At 36.3% G+C, this 24,558-nt stretch overlaps 1 protein-coding gene across 1 annotated transcript in view; it reads right to left on the bottom strand.

The window, feature by feature from the left end:
- LOC306877825 (myotubularin-related protein 11-like) overlaps positions 1-24,558 on the bottom strand; it is a 38,407-nt gene that overhangs the window by 12,965 nt on the left and 884 nt on the right. The window contains exons 2-10 of the mRNA XM_079429805.1: positions 13,238-13,307; positions 6,200-6,336; positions 5,944-6,013; positions 5,699-5,838; positions 4,790-4,874; positions 2,761-2,908; positions 1,748-1,835; positions 868-956; positions 646-770 (exon numbers count right to left, since the gene is read on the bottom strand). Coding sequence (XP_079285931.1) covers positions 646-770; positions 868-956; positions 1,748-1,835; positions 2,761-2,908; positions 4,790-4,874; positions 5,699-5,838; positions 5,944-6,013; positions 6,200-6,336; positions 13,238-13,307 — 952 coding nt within the window. The remainder of the gene's footprint in view (positions 1-645; positions 771-867; positions 957-1,747; positions 1,836-2,760; positions 2,909-4,789; positions 4,875-5,698; positions 5,839-5,943; positions 6,014-6,199; positions 6,337-13,237; positions 13,308-24,558) is intronic.

The following is a 24,558-nucleotide window of genomic DNA, read 5'->3' as shown; positions in this document are numbered from 1 at the left end:
GTATCTCTGAAAGACTCAAGTTTATCTTTTCAAACAACAGAAGCTCTTGACCTCTGTACACAAACTCTTTAAATCCACACCCAAGTCTCAAAACAGCTGTTGCACAAAAAAGCTACAACATTTAACCACAAAAGATAAAAGACATCATTCCGATTCCAAACATTCCAATTGTTCAACTCAAAATGTTCAAATTCAAAGTACTTCACTCAAAAATGAAAAACATCCATGCAAGTCATACAACAGGTTTGCGTGAAGAACAAACTAGTTTTATGATATTTTTATAGAGCGGTTTTGTTTTTTTGTGGAGCTTGGCAGCATGTGGACACGATAAGTTCTCACTAAATGGAAAAGAGAACGGAGAACATTCTGCTCAGCAATATCTTTTGTGTCCATAAAAGAAAGAAAACCACAGGTTTGGAACAACATGGTGAGTAAATGAAGGATTTGATTTATGAATTATTCCTTTAATATGCCCTGCTAAAAAGAGCGTTTTTGGATGCTTATGAGCTGCTGCACCCATCAAGCTCGCCTGGCCAGCATCTTCAAGTAGAGTTTGTTGGAACAGTAACAACCTGTCTGGAAATGTAAGCGGGCTTTTGCACCAGGGTATCATCAGGCCATCAAAAATCAACTAAAATGACCCACCGCCCAAACAAAGTGTCCGGAGTCTCGTGTGAGCCAGCTGGATGTCTGCAGGTGACGGCATTTCCTCTCCCAGATCCACAATCACACACAGCTGCTGTCCGCCGAAGAGCACCAGCTCCAGGTTCCTGCAGATCACAGACGACACGAGCTCCGTTTAGTTACGAATGCTCAACTGCTGCTAAGGAACTTCTAATTTATCAAGAAAAAGAAGTAATGACAAACCTGATGTCGTCCTTCTCATGGTAGATGTTATTTTGGAAGCTGGCCATTCGTAGTAAGTCACTGCCATGAGGATGACGCCAGCACCAGCGCTGAGGAGAGTTAAACGACGTATTATAAATCACAAAATATGCTTCAATATAAAAAAGCTTTTGACAGAGTATCCGGAGTAAACACAAAGTACAGTTTGTAAATGATAATGTTATTTATTGGAGCAAAAAAGTTATCCAATACCAACTGTTTTATTTCTGAAACAATTCATATACACAAAAGCATCTTATGAACTACTCTTATGGTGATTTTGTGTCTTTTTTAGAGTTTGACAGACTTGTTTTGTTGCATGGAAAAAACAGCAACATGTACTTCGGGAACTATTACTAACTCTTACTATTACTAATTAATTTAAGGACATACACAGCATTAACAATACTTGATTTTTGCAATGTGATGATTTACAAAAAGATAATTCAACCAAAAACCAAAAAATGTCATGTCATTCCAAACCTGTATGACTTTTTCTTCTGTTGATCCAAACACTGTAGAAAGAAAAGAGGTTTGGAATGACATGAGTGAATGATCATTTTAATTTTGGGGTGAAATATCCCTTCAGGTGAAACCGAATATTTTGTGGGAAATAATGTTATGTAGGAACAGATTTTGTTCCTTAAGGATTTGATTTGCGAGGAGTAGGTTTTGGTTTTGATTAACTTTGGTAGCCTAGATTAGAAAGTATTTACATTTCAATTATGTTAACAACATAAAAGTACAAAATTTAGGAACATTCCATTATGGAACATCTATCTTAGTGGTAAATAATATCACTTTTATTTTCATGCCGTGTCTAAAAGTCTTGTTTTGTAGTGGGATGTCAGAATGAACTCACTGGGATGCGACCCTCGTTAAAGTGGGCAAACGTTTTCTTAAGCTCTGTGTCCAAGACCCTCTGAGGAACCACATTGAATCTGGGCAGACTGCAAGAACACAGGAGGAAAAAACATGCGAGTAGTTTCCACGTGGAACATGATGTGCATATGACTGCAAACATGATATTATGTGGTGAGCTCACTGTACTTGCAGGCACAAATAGATATAGCCTTACATTTCTACATTAAAATTCAAAAGTTCGGGGTCAGTAAGATTTTTTAATGTTTTGAAATAAGAACTAAATGCTTAACAAACTTGCATTTTAACAGAGTAAAAACAGTAATATTGTGAAATAGCAATACAATTGTGTTTTCTATTTGAATACATTTTAAAATGTAATTTATTCCTGTGATGCAAGATGAATTTTCAGCATCATTACTCCAGTCTTTAGTGTCACATGATCCTGCAAATTGTTGTGCTGTGCTTAACATTTTTGTGGAATGCGTGATGCTTTTTTAGGATTTTTTTTTTTATATATTTAAAGTAAAAAAAAAAAAAACTGTTTATTTGAAATGTCTTTAATGTCATTTTGTTCAATTTAATGCATCCTTGATGAATAATAGTATTAATTTATTTTTAAAAAATCTTACTGATCTCAAGCAACTTAATAGTATTTGGATAAACATGCAATATGTAACAATATACACTGTCATATTACAATATTACTTCACAACTGTAACTTGTAAATCGTGGTGGCCAGTTATAATATTGAAATTGTGTAAAATGTCTTTAAAAACCACAGCTCATGTTACATTGTTTCCTTTTTTCATTTGCATACTGCAAAAATAGCATGAGTAGTACGGCAGTATGCTATTTTGAACACAAAACGTTATTCATCAGCGTGTATGTGTGGGAAAATCATTTAGCAAACTGTTATGGAACAATGAACATCAGACATGTTTAAAAAGCGGAAAAACGTGTTCTAATGTCAATGCTAAACTGAGCTCAGGAGGTCTGAAAGAGGAGCTCTACCTGGTGGACATCTCAAAGCGGTCATTGACAGAGCTCACCCTCCAGCCGTTGGCACCCGTCCTCTCCAGCTCCTGCTCCCATCCCATCGAACACTCAAACCAGTTCATGTTAGGGTCACGCCGCCTGTTGCTTAGGAACTGCTTCATTTCTATAGACAGCATAGAGAAGCATTGAATGTTTGAATTGATTACAAGATCCGGTTTGTGTGCAAAACCTCCTGAGAGCTGCAAACTCAAACTTGCTGCAGAGCTCGTGGACTGGTGGAATGAACATGCACCGACTACAAACAAACCTTGACAAGGTTGAAAAAGGGCTAGAAGGTGACCTGTTTCAGATTACTTTCCATTATTCATCTGGTCACCGGTCACTTTCCCTCTCAGAGAAGTGCCTTAGCTCACATTTCCTTCTATGATTCATTTGAATATCACATGTGTGGACCACAAGGCTAGATGTGGGTGAAAATAATTATATTCCAATATTCTTCAGCTTTTTGACAAAATAAATTAAAATATGTACAGTGCCTTGCGAAAGTATTCATACCCCTTCATTTTTTTTACGATTTGTTATGTTGCTGCCTTATGTGAACTGCTTTAAATTAGTTTTTTGTTTTTCTACATCAGTCTACACTCCATACACCATATTGACAAAGCAAAAACAGAAGTCACAACTTTGTAAATTAATTACAAATAAAAAAACTGAAATAAGTACATTGCATAAGTATTCATACCCTTAACTAAATATTTAGCTGAAGCACCTTACAGCCTCAAGTCCTTTTTGTTTGATGTGACAAGCTTTGCTCATCAGCATTTGGCAATTATCTGCTATTCTTCACCTCACCTCTTCACCTCTCAAGCTCTGTCAGGTTGGATGGGGGCAGACGCACATTTTCAGGTTCCTCCAGAAATATTTGATTGGGTTCAAGCTCAGGCTCTGGCTGGGTCACTTAAGGACATTCACAGTTGTCGTCTATAAGCCACTCCTGCAGTGTGTTTAGGTCCATTGTCCTGTTGGAAGGTGAACCTTCTGCCCGTCTGAGGTTCTGAATGCTCTGGACTGGGTTTTCATTAAGGCTCTCTCTATATTTTGGTGCATTGAGCTTTTCTTCTACTCTGACAAGTCCCTCAGTCCCTGCCACTGAAAAACAGCCCCACAGCATGAGGCTGCTACCAGCACACTTTACTTTTGGGATGGTACTCTGCATGTGATGAGCAGCGCCTGCTTTCCTTCAAACATGATGCTTGGAATTGAGGTTCTTCAGACCAGATAATATTATTTCTTGGTCACCACTCTAACCAAAGCCCTTCTCCATCAATTGCTCAGTTTGGCCAGGAGGCCAGCTCTAAGGTTGTTTCAAACTTCTTCCATTAAGGGTAACAGAGACTACATGCTTCTGTGACCCTTCAATGAAGCAGAATTTTTTTCTGAACTCTTCCACAGATGTGTGGCTTGGCGCAAACCTGTTTCTGAGCTCTACAGACTGTTCTTTTGACCCCAGGGCTTGGTTTTTGCTCTGATGTGCATTATCAGCTGTTGGAACTTTTATTAAGATGAGTGTGCCTTTCCAAACCATACCCATTCAATTGAATTTGCCACAGGTTACCTTCACTCAAAGTCCAGTAACACCTACAAGCAATATGAATGCTCCTGAGCTAAATTCCAACTGTCCCAGATAAGGGTATGAGTACTTATGCAATGGAATCATTTAAGTTTTTTATTTTTAATAAATTTGTAAAGATGTTAAAAACCTTTTTTTTTTTTTTTTTGCTTTACCATTATAGTGTATGGAGTGTAGATTGATATGGAAAAAATGTCATTTAAAGCAGTTCAACATAAGGCAGCAACATAAAATGTGAAAAAAATGAAGGGGTATGAATACTTTCGCAAGGCACTGTATTTACTCTGAAATCGGGTACGGGTAAAAAAAACGTTTTGTGTTCGGGTAAAAAAATGTGGGCGACGTATGTGTGCTATCAGGATTTTTTCTTCTCACTGTCATAATGGATTTTTGTATTGATTACCAGTAACTCACCAATACTTCCCAAAGCAGCATTTTGGAAGGAGAGGATGGTTCCAGGTTTCAGTGGTTGGTAGGTCTTAGCAATGGTGTACGTGATCTGAAAGCAAGTTGAAATAGAGTGGCAGTCATTAGTATGATGATCAAAGGCTTGAAACATACTCCACAATAATGTACTGTAATAGCAAATATACTTCAAACTCAACGTTAGCAGTTGGGATGGTTAGCAGGGCCTCATTATGGTCTCATGGTAAAAAAAAAACATCTTTCTCCATTGACGGCCATTCAAAAACAGCCATGTTTTCTGATGAAACATTTTTTGAGACACATAACAATCTAAAATAATATAATATAATAATAAAATAGTAGATATTTTGCCTGTATACAATTCAGTTTGGCTCTTAAAAGCATGAAATTAACATTTTTACTGTTTAATGATGTCACAGATCAGGATAGTTGCATATTGGCAAAAAAATCTACATTTGCAGATTTTAATGAATTTAATACTTTTATTCAGCAAGGATGCATTCAATTGAAGAAATGGCAGTAGAGACATTTATATTGTTACAAAAGATTTCTATTTCAAATAAAACCAGTTCTTTTGATCTTTCTATTCTTCAAAGAATCCTCAAAAATAATGTATCACATTTCCCCAAAAACAACCAGCACAGCTGTTTTCAACATTGAAAATAATAAATCATTCTTGAGCAGCAAATCAGAATGATTTCTGAAGGATCATATGACACTGAAGACTGGAGTAATGATGATTCCATTACAGGAATAAATTACATTTTAAAATATATTAAAATGGAAAACAGTTATTTTGAATTGCAATAATATTTCAATGTTTTTACCATATATTGATCAAATAAATCCAGCCTTGCTGAGCATGAGAGACTTTCCTTATATTTTTTTAAGACAAACCTCCACAGCTTGAGTATCAGGCGTGAGTCTGTCAAACAGGAAGCAGAGGACACGCATGTCTCGGCAGTACAACACCAACTCCTCCGGCGTGAATTTTAGGGAGCAGGTAGGGGTCACTAGTTTGGTGCGAGACGGTCCCACTACAACACACATTTATATGCATTAAAAACATGTAACCTGGACATATTCTTCACAGGTTTCATAAAAATATGTATCCATTTATCTGTCTGTAGAGATCGTCTCACCTGCCACGACTTTATCAATGGAGGCGAGAGCTACGTCATGATCCCCAAGCAGCACAGGATCTGCATTATCCTTAATAAGGAGAAAAGAAGCCATCAGGATAAATACGTCTGCAAAGGATGTTACACTAGACTGCCAGAGACTTTATAAACTTCAGCCGGACAAAAGCGCTTCACGGTTCACAGCAAGGCTCAACTTTACACAGAAAAAACAGTCCTTTCTCATCCTGGAAACATCTCAGCAATCTGTGGCACTCACGTCAGGTTTCTGGCTGTCCTGAGGCACGAAGGCCACTCTGAAATGAGTACAGAACAGAGTCCCAGACAACCAGCCACCTCCTTCTTTAGCCGACAGCTTCTTCCTCACCAGCACGGCTCGCTGTAGCACACACTCTCCTGCAAAAACAAATCACAAATGATGAAAAAGACATGCCTTTTGTGACATTTAGTCCATGTCTGTTAGCTTGGAGGTCATCTATATGCTAGTATTATGCTAAAAGTGTACTATAACAATAGGAAAGTGTGTCATCTGTGGAAGGAATGACAAACATCTGGCTTTTAATTCAAAGGGAAACTTTAAAGTCTCTGTAGGCTATTATGGTCACATATATAAAGGATATGCGGTATTTTAAAAATAGACAGAGGGAAATTATGATTCTGTTGACATGAAACGCACACAATCATAAAAATTGAAGGCAAAGGACAGAATTTCATGTCGGTAGAGCCCCTTAAACCCACCAGAGTCAGACATGAACACATGAACTGAGTTGGGCTTCTCTTATGGCTCTTGTGGTCACTTTTCAAAGGCGAGTTTCTTAATTTTATGACTCTCAAGGGTGCATTGGATCTCAAAGCTCATTCCGGAGACATCATGGGACGCAGATGTCAGAGAGAACAGGACGGAAGCAGAGAGATCGGACTGTCACGGTGATTACTGTGCTATTGGGAAAACAGAGCTCTTTGGATTGACTGGACACAGTTTCATGAACAGGGAAAATGTACTTAATTCCACAAGGTTTATAACTTTTTCATTGTTTTTCTTTTTAATTCAAACTAAAACTATTAAAAATTGCTTTCAGTAATCAGAATAAAGCTACAATAGAATAAAATAAAATAGAATAAATAAAAACCTAAAATTTTTTAATGTTGCCTTGGTAAGTTATGAAATAACTAGTACTAAATTAAAGAAATAAGTGCTAAAATTGCTCTAATTAAAGCTACACAGAAACACACACACACAAAACTCAAACTAAAATTAAAAAAGAAAACTAAAAATTTAAAAATAAAAGAATATAAACAACAAATATATACTATAATCAAAATAGATTGTTTTCATTTTATCTTATCCATGCAGCATAGTAATACACGTTTATTTATTTAAAGATAATACACTTTTATTGTGTGATAGGTGGCTGCTGTGTATTTTAAGTGTTTGACTGCAATCCTAAATACCTCTTGGGGCCTGTTAATTGTATAAATACATTTAAAGTCAGTAAGTTAATTGTTATACGTGAAATACTAAAATAACACTTAATTTAGTTTGCCAAATTCACTTTTTCTGATTTTATCTCAAAATAAAACTTTCAGTCATAATGAATAACATGAATCCATTTCACCCGGCTTGTGTTGAGTTTCATTGAGTTGCTGCTTTTCTAATTTGAACCACACGTCCAGTTTGATTTGTTTTGGTCAGCATTTGTTTTTCATTAAACTTCACTTTCAGGCAAGAGTAGCGTGCGCTACCAGAGTCATGCCATGTTGGTCCAACCTCTCTGGGTCACATCAGCATGATGTCATGTGAATAAGAAACCATGAAGCAAGGTCATATCTTGCATTTCCAAAGATAACAGAGCAAACATCTATCGTATTATTTCATAAGTTTGCAGTTAAGACACTCCCAGCAAGGTTTTGCTGCCAGTGATTTTAATTTTTTTTAATGGAACATAACACAGAAAACGTCTTTACTTTCTGATATTACATAATTGGGCTTTTAGAGAAATCGGACTGTCCTGGGCTTGTGAATTAGCAATGCAAATAAAATAAAGACAAAAGTATATAATTTAAAACTGAATAAATAATTTAAAAATAATATTTATTATTATACAATAAAAATAACAATAAAAGTAATACAATTAATAATTACAAATTGAAGCATTAAAAATACATAAATAAACACAAACATACATACATGGGATGCTAATAGTTCTGGTTTGCTGCTAGAGCTCAAAATGCACTATTTTTTTCTCTCTCTAAACATCTTTTCTCTAATTTGCCCCAGTTACAGGAATAAAAATAAAAGACATCTGCCACATTAACTGCCAAAAAAAAAAAAAAATCCTTTCTTTTTACCCACCCCACAACACAAATAAGAACAACTCTATAAAACAATTAAACAACGAACAGCATCTGGGTGAAGTTTAAAACTGCACACTACCATACTACTGTTGCAGTATGCATCATGCACAATGTGATTTTTCTGTATGCATCTGACAAAACGTGCAGCATACAACCAATCATGCCGCAAAAATACTGTATCGCACAATGCAAATGCTTCCGCAAATTTTGTTTCTGAGATGCTAACTGGATGCCATTCTCTCAATTCAACTTGAAACATAATGAGGTCATGTGACAACAATGCAGCGTACTATACATGTGAATAATTTATCATTGCATAATACATACATTCTTTTAAATAGCTGGCTGTCAGCAGTATATACAGTATAATCTACTCTTTCAAACTCCTCTGACCTGTTCACCTCCAGGGACCGATTCAGGTTCCGCTGCCCTGCGTCGGAAGGTTATCTGAGATTGTGCGGATGAAGGTAGAGTCTTACACACGACTGTACTGACCATGAGAGCAGTGTGTGTCCACGAGTCCCTGCAATGTGAGCCCTTTGACCCTGAATGGTTAAACGGAGTTTGTCGCTCCATATTCAAACCACTGTGAATGGATGAGACTTGTGGCACATGATCTTAGACATCTAGGATTCAAGTAAATGAAGATCCCATAACAGAAGAAGTCATGACATGTGCTGCCTCAGATTGCTGTTCAGCCAATAATATTATGCATGCTGTCTACACGGCCTATAAATTACTACTGTATTTATGTCTATATTGTACTAGTATAAAGATCTGTGAAAGAAGTAGGGCTGCCACTAACGACTATTTTTTTTAGATTAATCTATCGACTAATTTATTGATTAATCTAAACAATTAATTTCCCACAAAAAAAAAATTAAATAAAATTTTACTTTTATTAAACCAAATTTCTATGAAATCCTTTTTTAAAGCAAAAGTAGTGCAACATAGAGTGCAAGAAACAAGTGTCCATCTCAGTCCAAATCACTGAAATCAAAGTTCATTACTATAGTGTAAGAATGACAACACATCCACGTGTTCTAGTCTAATAATACTAAAATTATAATAATAAAAAAACACTTTTTAAAGGAGTATTTACCAGAAATATTATTTACCAGAATTTATGTGAAAAATGTAAATGTGCAGTATTTCTGAAAAAAAATAATAATATATATATATATATATATATATTTTTATATAAAATCAATTAATTGGAGATGCTTTTGATTATTAAAAAGTAATGGAACCATTAAAATGGAATCCAGAAAATAACGGAAAACAGAATTTGGTACAGATAAAACTGTAAAACTAATTAATTAGATGGACTTTTTGATTAATTAAAATTTAAATCTAACCATTAAAACAGAGTATAGAAAAATGAAAATGCAAAAAACTGAATTTAGAAATAAAGCGGATTTCATAGGGCCCTATAATTAGAATTAATCGTTTTGTGGTAATAAACATAGTTGTAAGTGAACAATAGCTTTTAAAATGACTTAAAATACATATATAATAGCAATGATGCAATAATAATTAGTTCAAATAAAGTATCAAAAGTAAGAAATCATATGGTTTTATTGAACAAAACTGTTAAAATACACAATGTATTAAAAAACAATAGAGCTAATGTAGATTACGCACAACAACAAAGACCTACAGGGGGCGCCGACGGCCTGACGATTGTTTTTACTAGTGATGGGCGATACCACTTATTTTATTATCGATCCGATACCAATATTTTTAAGCCCAGTATCGTCGATATCGATACCGATACCTTGACTAAACTGATCTTTTAAATTATTAAAAATATATAATCAGTAATTATACTCACTTAATATTAGATGGGTTTTTTTTACATTTCATAGGCTTTTTTTGTTTTTTGTTTACACTCAGAAATAAAAAAAATTGTATTTCAGCCCTTTACTGGGGCAGTAACCTCAAAGGTGCACCTACCCTAAAAGGGAGCATATTAGTACCATACAAGTATGCATGCTTTAAGGGTAAATAACAAATGTGCACCTTTGAGGGTACCTCATGAAAAATAAACGTGTTCCATAAGTACTAAAATTATTATTTTTCTGATAAATTTGTGGTTACTGCAGTTTTACTACAAATACTGTGGTAAACTGTGGTTACTGTAATAAAACCATGGTTAATTTTTGTAAAAGTCTCCCAGACTGCTGTACTATCTATTTTTTTATTAACAGCAATTACAGAAACTAACACAATCCATTTGAACTTTTAACAAACAGTTTAAATAAATGTACTTGCACAAACTAGCCTATTTAAAATAAATATTACATAAACCAGTAAGATTTTGTAATATTTTTTAAATAAACATCATGCTCACCAAGGTTGCACTTATTTGAACAAAAATACAGTAAAAAGAGCAATATTGTGAAATATAACCATAACCATTCAAATGACTATTTTCTATTTTAATATATTTTAAAATGTAATTTAAAATGCCTTTGTGATCAAAGCTGAATTTTCAGCATCATTACTCCAGTGTTCAGTGTCACATGATCCTTCAGAAATAATTATCATTTTCTGCTCAAGAAACATTTCTGATTATTGCTGCTTCATATTTGTGTGGAAACCGTGATGCATTTTTCAGAATTAATTTTATACATAGTAACAATGATATGTAATGTAATGATGTGGCAATGTTTTATAAAGATCTACTTATGCTTCTGATGCTTTTGGGAAACGTAGCTCTATTTGAACAAACACTGTGACTGAGCCACGAGTCACGCTGTCTGTGATTGATTGGTGTTGTCTTTCAGCATTTGCGTTCCGATCGAGCAGGAGAAATCCCTCTAACACAATTAGACTAACACTTAAAAGCTTATTTATGCACAGAATGTCTTTGTGGTTTAAAAAAAATGCACTTTAGAATCAATATTTTTATGTGAGGATCGATCCTTTCGATACAACATCAGTATCGAAAGTATCGATACTTTAGGATCGATCCGCCCATCACTAGTTTTTACACATTACTGCGCGATCTAGTCCATGTTTAATATTGACCAAGCGCCATTTAATACAAATGTCCACTTAATCTTTAATATTTGGCCATTTCTTTAGGAGAGAAATGCTATAGCCGCTGTAATTAAACGAATATGTGGAGATCAAACCGTGTAAACTCAGAGTGAGGGTTTGAGCTTTTATTTTGAAACCGTGATGTATTCTCCTGTGTTGCGTAGATTTATAAATGATTTACCTTACAAATCTGATGAAAATGGCGCACGTTGCGTTCCCAGATGAACGTTATAATAAACACAAACTCACAACAACATGCAGAGATGGAGTTCACACGTAAATGATAAGTTTCCGTGGAACTACTGTGACCTACACGCATGGAAATAATTCAAGTGCATATACTGTATTAGAACAGCCTTGGAAAATAGTCTAATAATGTGTTTTATGGATTCTCGTCCGTGAAATGTGCCACTTCGTCGGACGCGAGCAAAATGAAGTCGACGATTTTTAAAAATCGACTAAAATCGAGGAATCGTGACAGCCCTAGAAAGAAATCTCTTATGTTCACTAAGGCTGTATTTATACGATTAAAAATGCAGTAAAAACAGTAATAATGTGAAATGTTAGATTACAAGTTTTAAGAACCGTTTTCTATTTAAACATATTTTAACATGTAATTTATTCCTGGGATGGAAAGCTGAAACGCTCTGTGCTCTCAAAGGGCCGCTGAGCATAAGTGCTGATATGAAGCGTTACAGATTAGGTTGTCCGGGTCGGACTCACGACCTGCCAACATTCCTGAGTAAAGCTGCTGCTTAAACACACTGCTGACGCTGAGATTGTGGTGAGGGGCTGCTGGGCTTCAACACACTCTGCACACTGAGCCATTGTTTTCTGAGGCCATTCACACCCACAGAGGCAGACGGACCACAACCATCCAGACCTGGTCTTTTCCTGTCGGGGATCAACTACCTGAAAGCAGCGCTGCTTTTAACGTGAATACTTATTTCAGTAGGCTTTTCAAAACAGTGTAGCTTTTCCGACAAAGAGCGGAGTCACATGCCAAAACACTTCATCACTGTTTTTGTATGTCACACTGTACTAAACAAACACACTCTCCTGGAATATTTTCCTCTCTCAAATGGCATTAAGAAGTCTGATTCATTTCAGGGAATCATTTGGGTCGGATGCTTTGTTTGTGAATTAATTCAATTCAATAAACCGATTCAACAACACTATTTGCTGATTCATGAATCACTCATTAATTTTCACAAGTCAAGTCCCTAAATGTCTTTTTACTTATACCTTTTTGTAGCAAAAATACATTTTTAGTTGTTAATTACTATGCTTTTCAATGATTTTTAGTTTAATAAAAGTATTTTATTTAATAAAAAAATTATAGTAAATTTGCATTTACTATGAAACTGTACATAATTAAAAGTAGTTTCCTCAACATGGTTCCTGACAGAATTAACTTACACTACCGTTGTACTGTTTTGTTTAGTTTTTTGTATAAATTAATACTTTTATTCATCACAAATTCATTAAATTGATCAAAAGTGACCGTAACAAAATGTATAATGTTACAAAAAAGGCCATTTCAAATATATACTGTTCTTTTGAATTTATTATTCATCAAAGAATTCTGGATTTCCATGAAAATACGATGCAGCACAACCGTTTTCGACATTGATAATAATCAGATATGTATCTTGAGCAACAAATCAGCATTTTAGAATGATTTCTGAAGGATTATGTGACGCTGAAAATTAAACTTTTTTGAAATTATAATAATATTTTACAATATTACTGTATTTTTGATCAAATAAATGCAGCCTTGGTAGGCATAAAATAATTAAAAACATCAAAAAAATGTAAAAATTAAATTCCCCAAACTTTTGAATATATGCGTAATTAGGAAAACGGGAAATCCTGTTATAAATGTCAATATATTTACCTGGTAAACAGCAGAGGCCGAGCACATCTCTACCGCGTGCATGAAGGCTACTGTGGCTCATCATCCTCTCCTGTAGAAACACAGAGAGATAATAAAGAAATGAAGGTTGTCATATTAGTATGGTAAAATTAATAGGGGTTATATGTTCAACAAACTTCTGCATTCTTTAAATCTTGTTTTACTCAAGATGCCTTCAAAAGAGATCCCAAAGATTACCAAAACTGGCGCAAATTGATATCTAAAAGTTTATATCTTCTCCATAACACTGGGATATTAAAATGGAATAAAATACTAGCAAAAATAACAACTAGCCAGTTTAGCAGATTACCATAAAAGTCCATAGATATCGCCATTAGTTCATTTTGCTGTTAATGCTTTCTTCAACAAGCAGGTTTGGTTGAAAAAATGAGAATCGTGTAAGAGAATCGTGATCTCAATTCCCATGGAGAAAAATCGTGATTCACATTTTAGCAAGAATCGTGCAGCCCTACTGGTTAATGCTAAAAATCTCAAAATATTGAACAATTCATTAGTCTGGTTGATGCACGCTATGCAAACATACAGATATGCATATATTTTATTTGCCTTCTGACACAGTGACACAGGAAATGAGGCCTAAATTTATATGCACTGACCACAATAGTCATTTGTTTTTAGCAAGATGCAAGAAAGCATCTCCTGGCACTATATTTAAATTGCATCAATCTCTAGTCTTTCAGGTTTCATTTCCCAAAGTGCAACTGAACCACACAAGTAGGTTCAAATTTAACACGCTGATATTATCAACCTATTTATAAGAAAGCGTCTTTCATTTGCGAGTCACTGCTGGGTAGAACAGAAGTCTAACAGAGCTGACATACTGTCCAGAAGTCTGAACTGAAGTCTTAATGAAAAGTCTATAACATACTTTGGTTAAAATTTCTCAAAGGTAGAGTAAAAAACACATTTACCCTGTCAAAATCAGCTCTGTTTTCAGCACGCTGATCTAGTCTATGTTTCTTTAAATGCTCGTGAGCTCTGCTGACTGCTGAAACCGATGTTTAACTAACGTCTTTTTTCAGTGTTGACTATACCAATATATTTATTCATTTAGCTGACGCTTTTATCCAAAGCGACTTACAACTGCTATATATGTCAGAGGTCGCACGCCTCTGGAGCAACTAGGGGTTAAGTGTCTTGCTCAGGGACACATTGGTGTCTCACAGTGGATTCGAACCCGGGTCTCTCACACCAAAGGCATGTGTCTTATCCACTGCGCCATCAACACCCATTGGTACACCCATCCGTACACACATTGGTGGACGGAGTTAGTGTAAATAGACACTCCGTTCCAAAAATGGCGGATGTCTTGCGTATCACGGCCCATAGAAACAGTCAATAATGAGGAATCTAGGTATATATATCTATGGAGCATACAAAACTTCAGCCGCGAAACTGGCTAACTAGCACATTATTAGGAAAGGCGATTTGCACAGATTCATGAAAACCCTTATACTCACTTCTTCTGTAGATAAAGCTGGATCACGAATGATTCGGGCGAACATTGATGCATTTATGTAACGCTAGATCGGGGATCGGCGCATTCACTTCAAAGTGAAAGTAACGTTAATCCTCTGCCTCTTCAGTGGCTCAGATGTCGGGAGTAAATGACGACTGCTATATTCATTATTACATCCAACAACTAAACACTTCAATCACTTAATCTGAGACATGTTGTCTTCCCCTGCTCAGAACAGCCTGATTTGAGGGGATTTTAAAATTGGGATTAAAAAAAAAAAACACTGGGTGGATTTTTATCATTATAGGATGGATGTGTACACACACTTCCAACACACATTTATGTTCAAACAACTTGTAAAGTGAATTTTGCATCCGATGACCCCTTTAAATAAGTAAACTTAAATAATACAGTTAATCAATTTAAAATAAATAACATTTAAGTAAATGAAAGAAAAATGCAAAACTAAAATAAATAAACAAATAAATAAAGTTTGCATTGTCCACATTAGCACCTACTGAGAACTTGAAAAAGCTTTGATTTATTTATTCCTGTCATAGTTCAATTTTAAAAATGGAGCCTCTGTTTAGAAACACTTTGTTGTTGTGGTGTTTTCCTTCAGGTCTTGGCCGGAAAACACTAGCCTTTTAAAAGTTCAAAAACAAAAACTCCAGTCAAGATGTTCAAAGGAAAGCAGAATAAAACTTTTCTGCCAGAATAAAATGGCAAAAAATGCTGTAATTTCCTCAACTTTCTGGCGACTGTGCTTGAGAAGCACTGAAATGAATGGGCTTCAATGCTGAAACTATGGGTTGTTTGGAACTATTGGCTGCTCCATGACACACTTTACTTCCGCATTCCTAAGTTCCTATGGAAGCCTATGGGAGTGTCGCAACTCTGTTTCTCAATGGCTCTAGTGTTGACGCGCTGTCATAGTGATAACAGCCAATCACATACTTTTCTGGTGCTGCATGAATGGGATTGGCTAGCGTCTGCGCTAGGGTATTTGCATAAGGCGATCTGATTGGCTGACGCCTGCGTTGGCGCTTGAAAAGTTTTCAACTTCTGCCGCGTGCAACACCAGTGAAGCGACGCAAGGGACCCACAATTCAGTTCGGCAATGCTTGACGTCACTCCATTCAAAGTAAATGAGAGGCGTTGACGCCGACGCCCCTTGTGAATGTGAATATTTGTATTTATTATTGTTAATGTTCTCTTATGTTCAACAACTTAAAGCTTTAAAATTATTCAATTTAAGGGGTCTAAAATAAAGAGAGACACGTTTTTGTTACTCCAGCACTTTATTATACTGAATGTACAGTTTTCTTTTTTTTTTTGTACTTGAGTGCAATACATTTTGGTTGAAAAAATGAGAAACGTGTAAGAGAATCGTGATCTCAATTCCCACGGAGAAAAATCGTGATTCACATTTTAGCAAGAATCGTGCAGCCCTACTGGTTAATGCTAAAAATCTCAAAATATTGAACAATTCATTAGTCTGGTTGATGCACGCTATGCAAACATACAGATATGCATGTATTTTATTTGCCTTGTGACACAGGAAATGAGGCCTAAATTTATATGCACTGACCACAATAGTCATTTGTTTTTAGCAAGATGCAAGAAAGCATCTCCTGGCACTATATTTAAATTGCATCAATCTCTAGTCTTTCAGGTTTCATTTCCCAAAGTGCAACTGAAGCACACAAGTAGGTTCAAATTTAACACGCTGATATTATCAACCTATTTATAAGAAAGCGTCTTTCATTTGCGAGTCACTGCTGGGTAGAACAGAAGTCTAACAGAGCTGACATACTTCCAGAAGTCTGAACTGAAGTCTTAATGAAAAGTCTATAACATACTCTGCTTAAAATTTCTCAAAGGTAGTGTAAAAAACACCTTTACCCTGTCAAAATCAGCTCTGTTTTCAGCACGCTGATCTAGTCTATGTTTCTTTAAATGCTCGTGAGCTCTGCTGACTGCTGAAACCGATGTTTAACTAACGTCTTTTTTCAGTGTTGACTATACCAATATATTTATTCATTTAGCTGACGCTTTTATCCAAAGCGACTTACAATTGCTATATATGTCAGAGGTCGCACGCCTCTGGAGCAACTAGGGGTTAAGTGTTTTGCTCAGGGACACATTGGTGTCTCACAGTGGATTCGAACCCGGGTCTCTCACACCAAAGGTATGTGTCTTATCCACTGCGCCATCAACACCCATTGGTACACCCATCCGTACACACATTGGTGGACGGAGTTAGTGTAAATAGACACTCCGTTCCAAAAATGGCGGATGTCTTGCGTATCACGGCCCATAGAAACAGTCAATAATGAGGCATCTAGGTATATATATCTATGGAGCATACAAAACTTCAGCCGCGAAACTTGCTAACTAGCACATTATTAGGAAAGGCGATTTGCACAGATTCATGAAAACCCTTATACTCACTTCTTCTGTAGATAAAGCTGGATCACGAATGATTCGGGCGAACTTTGATGCATTTATGTAACGCTAGATCGGGGATCGGTGCATTCACTTCAAAGTGAAAGTAACGTTAATCCTCTGCCTCTTCAGTGGCTCAGATGTCGGGAGTAAATGACGACTGCTATATTCATTATTACATCCAACAACTAAACACTTCAATCGCTTAATCTGAGACATGTTGTCTTCCCCTGCTCAGAACAGCCTGATTTGAGGGGATTTTAAAATTGGGATTAAAAAAGAAAACACTGGGTGGATTTTTATCATTATAGGATGGATGTGTACACACACTTCCAACACACATTTATGTTCAAACAACTTGTAAAGTGAATTTTGCATCCGATGACCCCTTTAAATAAGTAAACTTAAATAATACAGTTAATCAATTTAAAATAAATAACATTTAAGTAAATGAAAGAAAAATGCAAAACTAAAATAAATAAACAAATAAATAAAGTTTGCATTGCCCACATTAGCACCTACTGAGAACTTGAAAAAGCTTTGATTTATTTATTTCTGTCATAGTTCAATTTTAAAAATGGAGCCTCTGTTTAGAAACACTTTGTTGTTGTGGTGTTTTCCTTCAGGTCTTGGCCGGAAAACACCAGCCTTTCAAAAGTTCAAAAACAAAAACTCCAGTCAAGATGTTCAAAGGAAAGCAGAATAAAACTTTTCTGCCAGAATAAAATGGCAAAAAATGCTGTAATTTCCTCAACTTTCTGGCGACTGTGCTTGAGAAGCACTGAAATGAATGGGCTTCAATGCTGAAACTATGGGTTGTTTGGAACTATTGGCTGCTCCATGACACACTTTACTTCCGCATTCCTAAGTTCCTATGGAAGCCTATGAGTGAGTGAGTGAGTGAGTGAAGTGACATTCAGCCAAGTATGGTGACCCATACTCGGAATTCGTGCTCTGCATTTAACCCATCCAACGTGCACACACACAGCAGTGAACACACACACACCGTGAACATACACCCGGAGCAGTGGGCAACCATTTTATGCTGCGGCGCCCGGGGAGCAGTTGGGGGTTCGGTGCCTTGCTCAAGGGCACCTCAGTCGTGGTATTGAGGGTGGAGAGAGCGCTGGACATTCACTCCCCCCACCTACAATTCCTGCCGGCCAGAGACTCGAACCCGCAACCTTTGGATCACGAGTCCAACTCTCTAACCATTAGGCCACGACTATGGGAGTGTCGCAACTCTGTTTCTCAATGGCTCTAGTGTTGACGCGCTGTCATAGTGATAACAGCCAATCACATACTTTTCTGGTGCTGCATGAACGGGATTGGCTAGCGTCTGCGCTAGGGTATTTGCATAAGGCGATCTGATTGGCTGACGCCTGCGTTGGCGCTTGAAAAGTTGAAAAGTTTTCAACTTCTGCCGCGTGCAACACCAGTGAAGCGACGCGAGGGACCCACAATTCAGTTCGGCAATGCTTGACGTCACTCCATTCAAAGTAAATGAGAGGCGTTGACGCCGACGCCCCTTGTGAATGTGAATATTTGTATTTATTATTGTTAACGTTCTCTTATGTTCAACAACTTAAAGCTTTAAAATTATTCAATTTAAGGGGTCTAAAATAAAGAGAGACAAGTTTGTTACTCCAGCACTTTATTATACTGAATGTCCAGTTTTTTTTTTTTTTTTTGTACTTGAGTGCAATACATTTTGGTTGAAAAAATGAGAATCGTGTAAGAGAATCGTAATCTCAATTCCCATGGAGAAAAATCGTGATTCACATTTTAGCAAGAATCGTGCAGCCCTACTGGTTAATGCTAAAAATCTCTAAATATTGAACAATTCATTAGTCTGGTTGATGCACGCTATGCAAACATACAGATATGCATGTATTTTATTTGCCTTCTGACACAGTGACACAGGAAATGAGGCCTAAATTTATATGCACTGACCACAATAGTCATTTGTTTTTAGCAAGATGCAAGAAAGCATCTCCTGGCACTATATTTAAATTGCATCAATCTCTAGTCTTTCAGGTTTCATTTCCCAAAGTGCAACTGAACCACACAAGTAGGTTAAAATTTAACACGATGATATTATCAACCTATTTATAAGAAAGCGTCTTTCATTTGCGAGTCACTGGGTAGAACAGAAGTCTAACAGAGCTGACATACTGTCCAGAAGTCTGAACTGAAGTCTTAATGAAAAGTCTATAACATACTTTGGTTAAAATTTCTCAAAGGTAGTGTAAAAAACACCTTTACCCTGTCAAAATAAGCTCTGTTTTCAGCACGCTGATCTAGTCTATGTTTCTTTAAATGCTCGTGAGCTCTGCTGACTGCTGAAACCGATGTTTAACTAATGTCTTTTTTCAGTGTTGACTATACCAATATATTTATTCATTTAGCTGACGCTTTTATCCAAAGCGACTTACAACTGCTATATATGTCAGAGGTCGCACGCCTCTGGAGCAACTAGGGGTTAAGTGTCTTGCTCAGGGACACATTGGTGTCTCACAGTGGATTCGAACCCGGGTCTCTCACACCAAAGGCATGTGTCTTATCCACTGCGCCATCAACACCCATTGGTACACCCATCCGTACACACATTGGTGGACGGAGTTAGTGTAAATAGACACTCCGTTCCAAAAATGGCGGATGTCTTGCGTATCACGGCCCATAGAAACAGTCAATAATGAGGCATCTAGGTATATATATCTATGGAGCATACAAAACTTCAGCCGCGAAACTGGCTAACTAGCACATTATTAGGAAAGGTGATTTGCACAGATTCATGAAAACCCTTATACTCACTTCTTCTGTAGATAAAGCTGGATCACGAATGATTCGGGCGAACTTTGATGCATTTATGTAACGCTAGATCGGGGATCGGCGCATTCACTTCAAAGTGAAAGTAACGTTAATCCTCTGCCTCTTCAGTGGCTCAGATGTCGGGAGTAAATGACGACTGCTATATTCATTATTACATCCAACAACTAAACACTTCAATCGCTTAATCTGAGACATCTTGTCTTCTCCTGCACCGGAGTCGGTCGGACTGTTTACAGCTCACTCAGGGCAGGTCTAAGGTAAGACGGCCTTGTCAAACAACAATCGTGGGAGGGGCCTGTACAGAATTACGTCATTCTGACAGGGCTCTCAGAACAGCCTGATTTGAGGGGATTTTAAAATTGGGATTAAAAAAAAAAAAAAAAAAACACTGGGTGGATTTTTATCATTATAGGATGGATGTGTACACACACTTCCAACACACATTTATGTTCAAACAACTTGTAAAGTGAATTTTGCATCCGATGACCCCTTTAAATAAGTAAACTTAAATAATACAATTAATCAATTTAAAATAAATAACATTTAAGTAAACGAAAGAAAAATGCAAAACTAAAATAAATAAACAAATACATAAAGTTTGCATTGCCCACATTAGCACCTACTGAGAACTTGAAAAAGCTTTGATACTGGATTATATTCATAAAAACACTGTCCCCCCCCCTAAACCTGCCAAAAAACAAAAAAACAATTGAAATCAATAAATAAAAAAACTTTAGCTTAATTAAAAGTTAAATAAAACGTAATAAAAAATAAAATAAAAAAAAAAAAATTCTGCATATCAGCCATGTATAAAATAATTTACTGCTTGCTCATTAGTTTCAGTTTTGTATAAATTTAGTCGTAAGGTACTAGACTCTAAAAGGCAACCAGAATAAAATCCACCAGAACAAGATGAAAAAAAACAAGTTTTATTCTGCTTTCCTTTGAACATCTTGACTGGAGTTTTTGTTTTTGAACTTTTAAAAGGCTGGTGTTTTCCGGCCAAGACCTGAAGGAAAACACCACAACAACAAAGTGTTTCTAAACAGAGGCTCCATTTTAAAATTGAACTATGACAGGAATAAATGCGTGCACAAGTGTTAGTTTGTTTGTTTTCAGGCTTAAGTTTTTATCACTCTGTGATCAAAAACAGTGCGTTCAAGCACAAAACAAGCAAACACACTCTTGCATTTATGGGGATTTGAATCAAAATTCCACCCTGCAGTATTCCTAAACAAATACAGATCTACAGAGAGGAGTCATTAAGCATTCAAAGCCCAGGAAACTGGACTGCTTAACATCTCTGAGGAAGTGAATAAATGTGCAATAAGTGCAGGACAGATAAATGAAAGGAAAAAAAACCTCAGTAGCACATTTCTGCTGAGGGTTCAGTTCTTCGAGTCACATGGTCGCCACCGCTATCGTGTATTCTCTCTTTCATTTCCTCTTCCTTCACCATTAAACACATCCCTCCCTCCTTCCTCTCAGCTTCTGAGGGCAGAGGCAGCCAAGACTCATTGCAGTTTCCATTGCTCATGGCTTCCCCAGGTTTCTGTGGCCAGAGATTGCAGCTGAGGGAACATACAGGCCTCCTCTCCCCCAAATCAGCCAGGCCAGACTCGCAGAAACAAGATGGCCAATGGGAATGCACTGTGCCACCATATAAACCTCACACTGTTAAGTTTATTAGTCATCGCCTACAGGCACAATAAGCCTTTGTGCGGAGCATCAATCTAGAGCTAAATGAAGCAACTAGAGGCCCGGTGGGACGCTTTATAGAGCCGAGCTATTGCTCGGCGGCTCGTTATTGTCATGAGCTCTTCGCGTGCATCTCTCTGCAGCAGAGAAATGTCAACAAACGGGAACAATGCATCTATTTCTATCAAACGTTTGAAGTATTTTCTCTATATGTGAGTTCAGATGGTTAAAAATAGTACCTTTGTTCTCAAACAAACATATCTGAAAAGAAAAATCATTCTCGTCTAGCCGTGACGCTGCCATTTCTGGGCGTTATTTCCCAAATAAAACAGCTTGCATCATCATTCCCCCAAAAGGGGGGGAAAAATATATATTACAACAACGGTTATTGTGGTTAACTAAAACCAACACAATTAAAATAACATTTCCGTTACTTGGAATAAAATAAACGTTAACAAATAAAAGAGTAATAAAAAAGTAACTTATTTTAGTTTGTTTTCAAGGCAACATTATTCATTTCTATTTAGATTCACCTGATGTACTAAAATAACTAAAAACAAAATAAATCAAAAACTATACAGACATACTACAAATAAAATTACAAAACAGTTAAATTAAAATGAAAATATAAAATTAAAAGTGTTTAGTATCACTCATTATTGTCAATATTTTGAATTACATTTTTTTGTTTGTGTTTTGGTTACAATTTTTTTTTTTTTTTTTTTTTTTAAACATGTCTATTATAGTATTTATTCATTTTTATTTAATACTTCTACTTTATTTTGTTTTAGATATTTTAATACTTTAAAGTAAACTTTTTCTCTCTTTTTTTTTTACTAAGTATTTTTACTTTTGTTTAAATGCTAATCCTAATCTCAATAATTAAAATAATTAAAATAACACTGATTACTACTGCTCATATTTAAATATCTGTAGGGCTAAATAATAAACATTGGCACGTACCTCATTCTGCAACACTAGTACTACAAATTTGATCAATCGCAATTAAATATTTTCACTTGGAAGGAGATAAATCAAGTCCAAAACAGGACCTGAGCCATATCTAGAGGCCTTAGGCCAGCAAGAAACCCAGAACACCCTAGCAACCGCATGGCAACACACTAAAAGTCCACTCAGAACACAACCACACAGCAACACCACATTACCCTAGAACTGCAACAGTGATTTAGGATTGGCGAGCGTCACTCTCTACAAAGCTATTTTGCAAAACTAATCAAGATTTATATAGATTCATATGCACAAACCACCCCCATTCCAGCTGTTTTTGACACACAAATCTTATTCAGTGTCGTCATTCTCTTTATGGAGCTTATTAAAAACCCACATCTCAAATAAGCAGTACTGGAAAAGCTCCAAGGTCAATTAGAGGGTGTGTCGCAGTCTTGTTTATGCCATGCATCGTCTTTTTAAATCATTTAAAGTCAAAACAAACCTTCAGCAAATCTCTTATTTAAACAACCACTCATCTCGCACCAAAACCAGATGACGCCATTCACTTCGATAACATAAACACAAGTAATTACATACGCCACATGGCATATTCCAGTCCAACCAAACAAGCAACAATGAATGAGATATTCCTGAGCTCTACAGCAGTATATTTGCATTTACAGTGGGAGGTTTTACCCATGGGGGAGTCATATTTATAGCTTTATTTTTTTAAACCATCGACATTCCCGACGAGCTGATCTCAAGACTTCCATTTGAAGAGTCCGAAACGTCACGTCATCTCTGAAAATCTCTGTTATGACTGGTTTGAACTGGCTTAATGAGTTTTAAATGAAAAAGCCAATGTGGTAAAGTCTCGCCACAACTTCTACATTCACAATTCCTTCTCCATCTGTTCATTTACAGCACTGGATCCAAATATAGGTCGCCCCATTCTCAAATGCACCAGCTTGGGTGGCCTCCATCCACACAATTGGATAAATTTTCTAAGCAGGGAAGAGTCACGTCTGACACTACAGCAATACCGATTCACCACCTCCACACCTAGTGAGTTCTGGGTAGGCTGTTTCCATGGCAACAGCCAGATGTTGTGCACATCAGGGCCTCCACGCTCTCAAGAATGTGCGGGTGGAGGCATCTGCTAGCGTTTTTCCCCCCGAGGCAGCTTAAAATAGCCAGGGAAGAAAAGTTATGCAGTAAAGATGAGCAATAGTAGATTATAGCTCAAGAAAGTAGATGATTTGCTCTTCCATAAATAAAATTTGTCATCATTTACTCATGCTCTTGTCATTCACGCAAATGTATTTCCTTTCTTGCATGAAACACAAAGATGATGTTAGGAGGAATGTCCGATCAGCTCTTTCCCAACACCCCCCCCCCCCCCCCCAAAAAAAGTGAAATATATAGTCAATCTCCTAAAAAAAAAAAAAATCAATAATAAATTTTTTTTTAAAGCATTGAGTGGAAAACAAATGTTCTTTTCTATACAACCAAAGTAAAAATAAATATTTTCAAAATAAATGTTTTATAATGCGTAATTTTTAATATTACAATACACTGAAATATATTTAATGTCTCCAAGCATGCTTTATGAATGACTAAAAAAGCAATAAAAATAAAAATACTCACCACACCCTATGAGATAAAAAAATAGGCTACAAAAAAAGATAAATAAAATGAAACCAAATTCCCATCTGAGAATCCAATAATGGAGGCTGTTATTTAAACATATTTAGACTTTATCCTTTTTAAGTAACAAACACAACCAGCCAGACATTCCTTCCCATTAAATTATGTTTTCTTGTTCCTTTTATAAAGTTTTTTTATTATATTTGTTTCCAAAATGTAAAAACTGACTCCTCAACCACAGATTGTC

The sequence above is a fragment of the Barbus barbus genome, assembly GCF_936440315.1.
Source record: "Barbus barbus genome assembly, chromosome: 12".
Classification (NCBI taxonomy): domain Eukaryota; kingdom Metazoa; phylum Chordata; class Actinopteri; order Cypriniformes; family Cyprinidae; genus Barbus; species Barbus barbus.
Note: the sequence above shows the minus strand (reverse complement) of the source record. Positions and strands in the feature narration are given on the sequence as shown.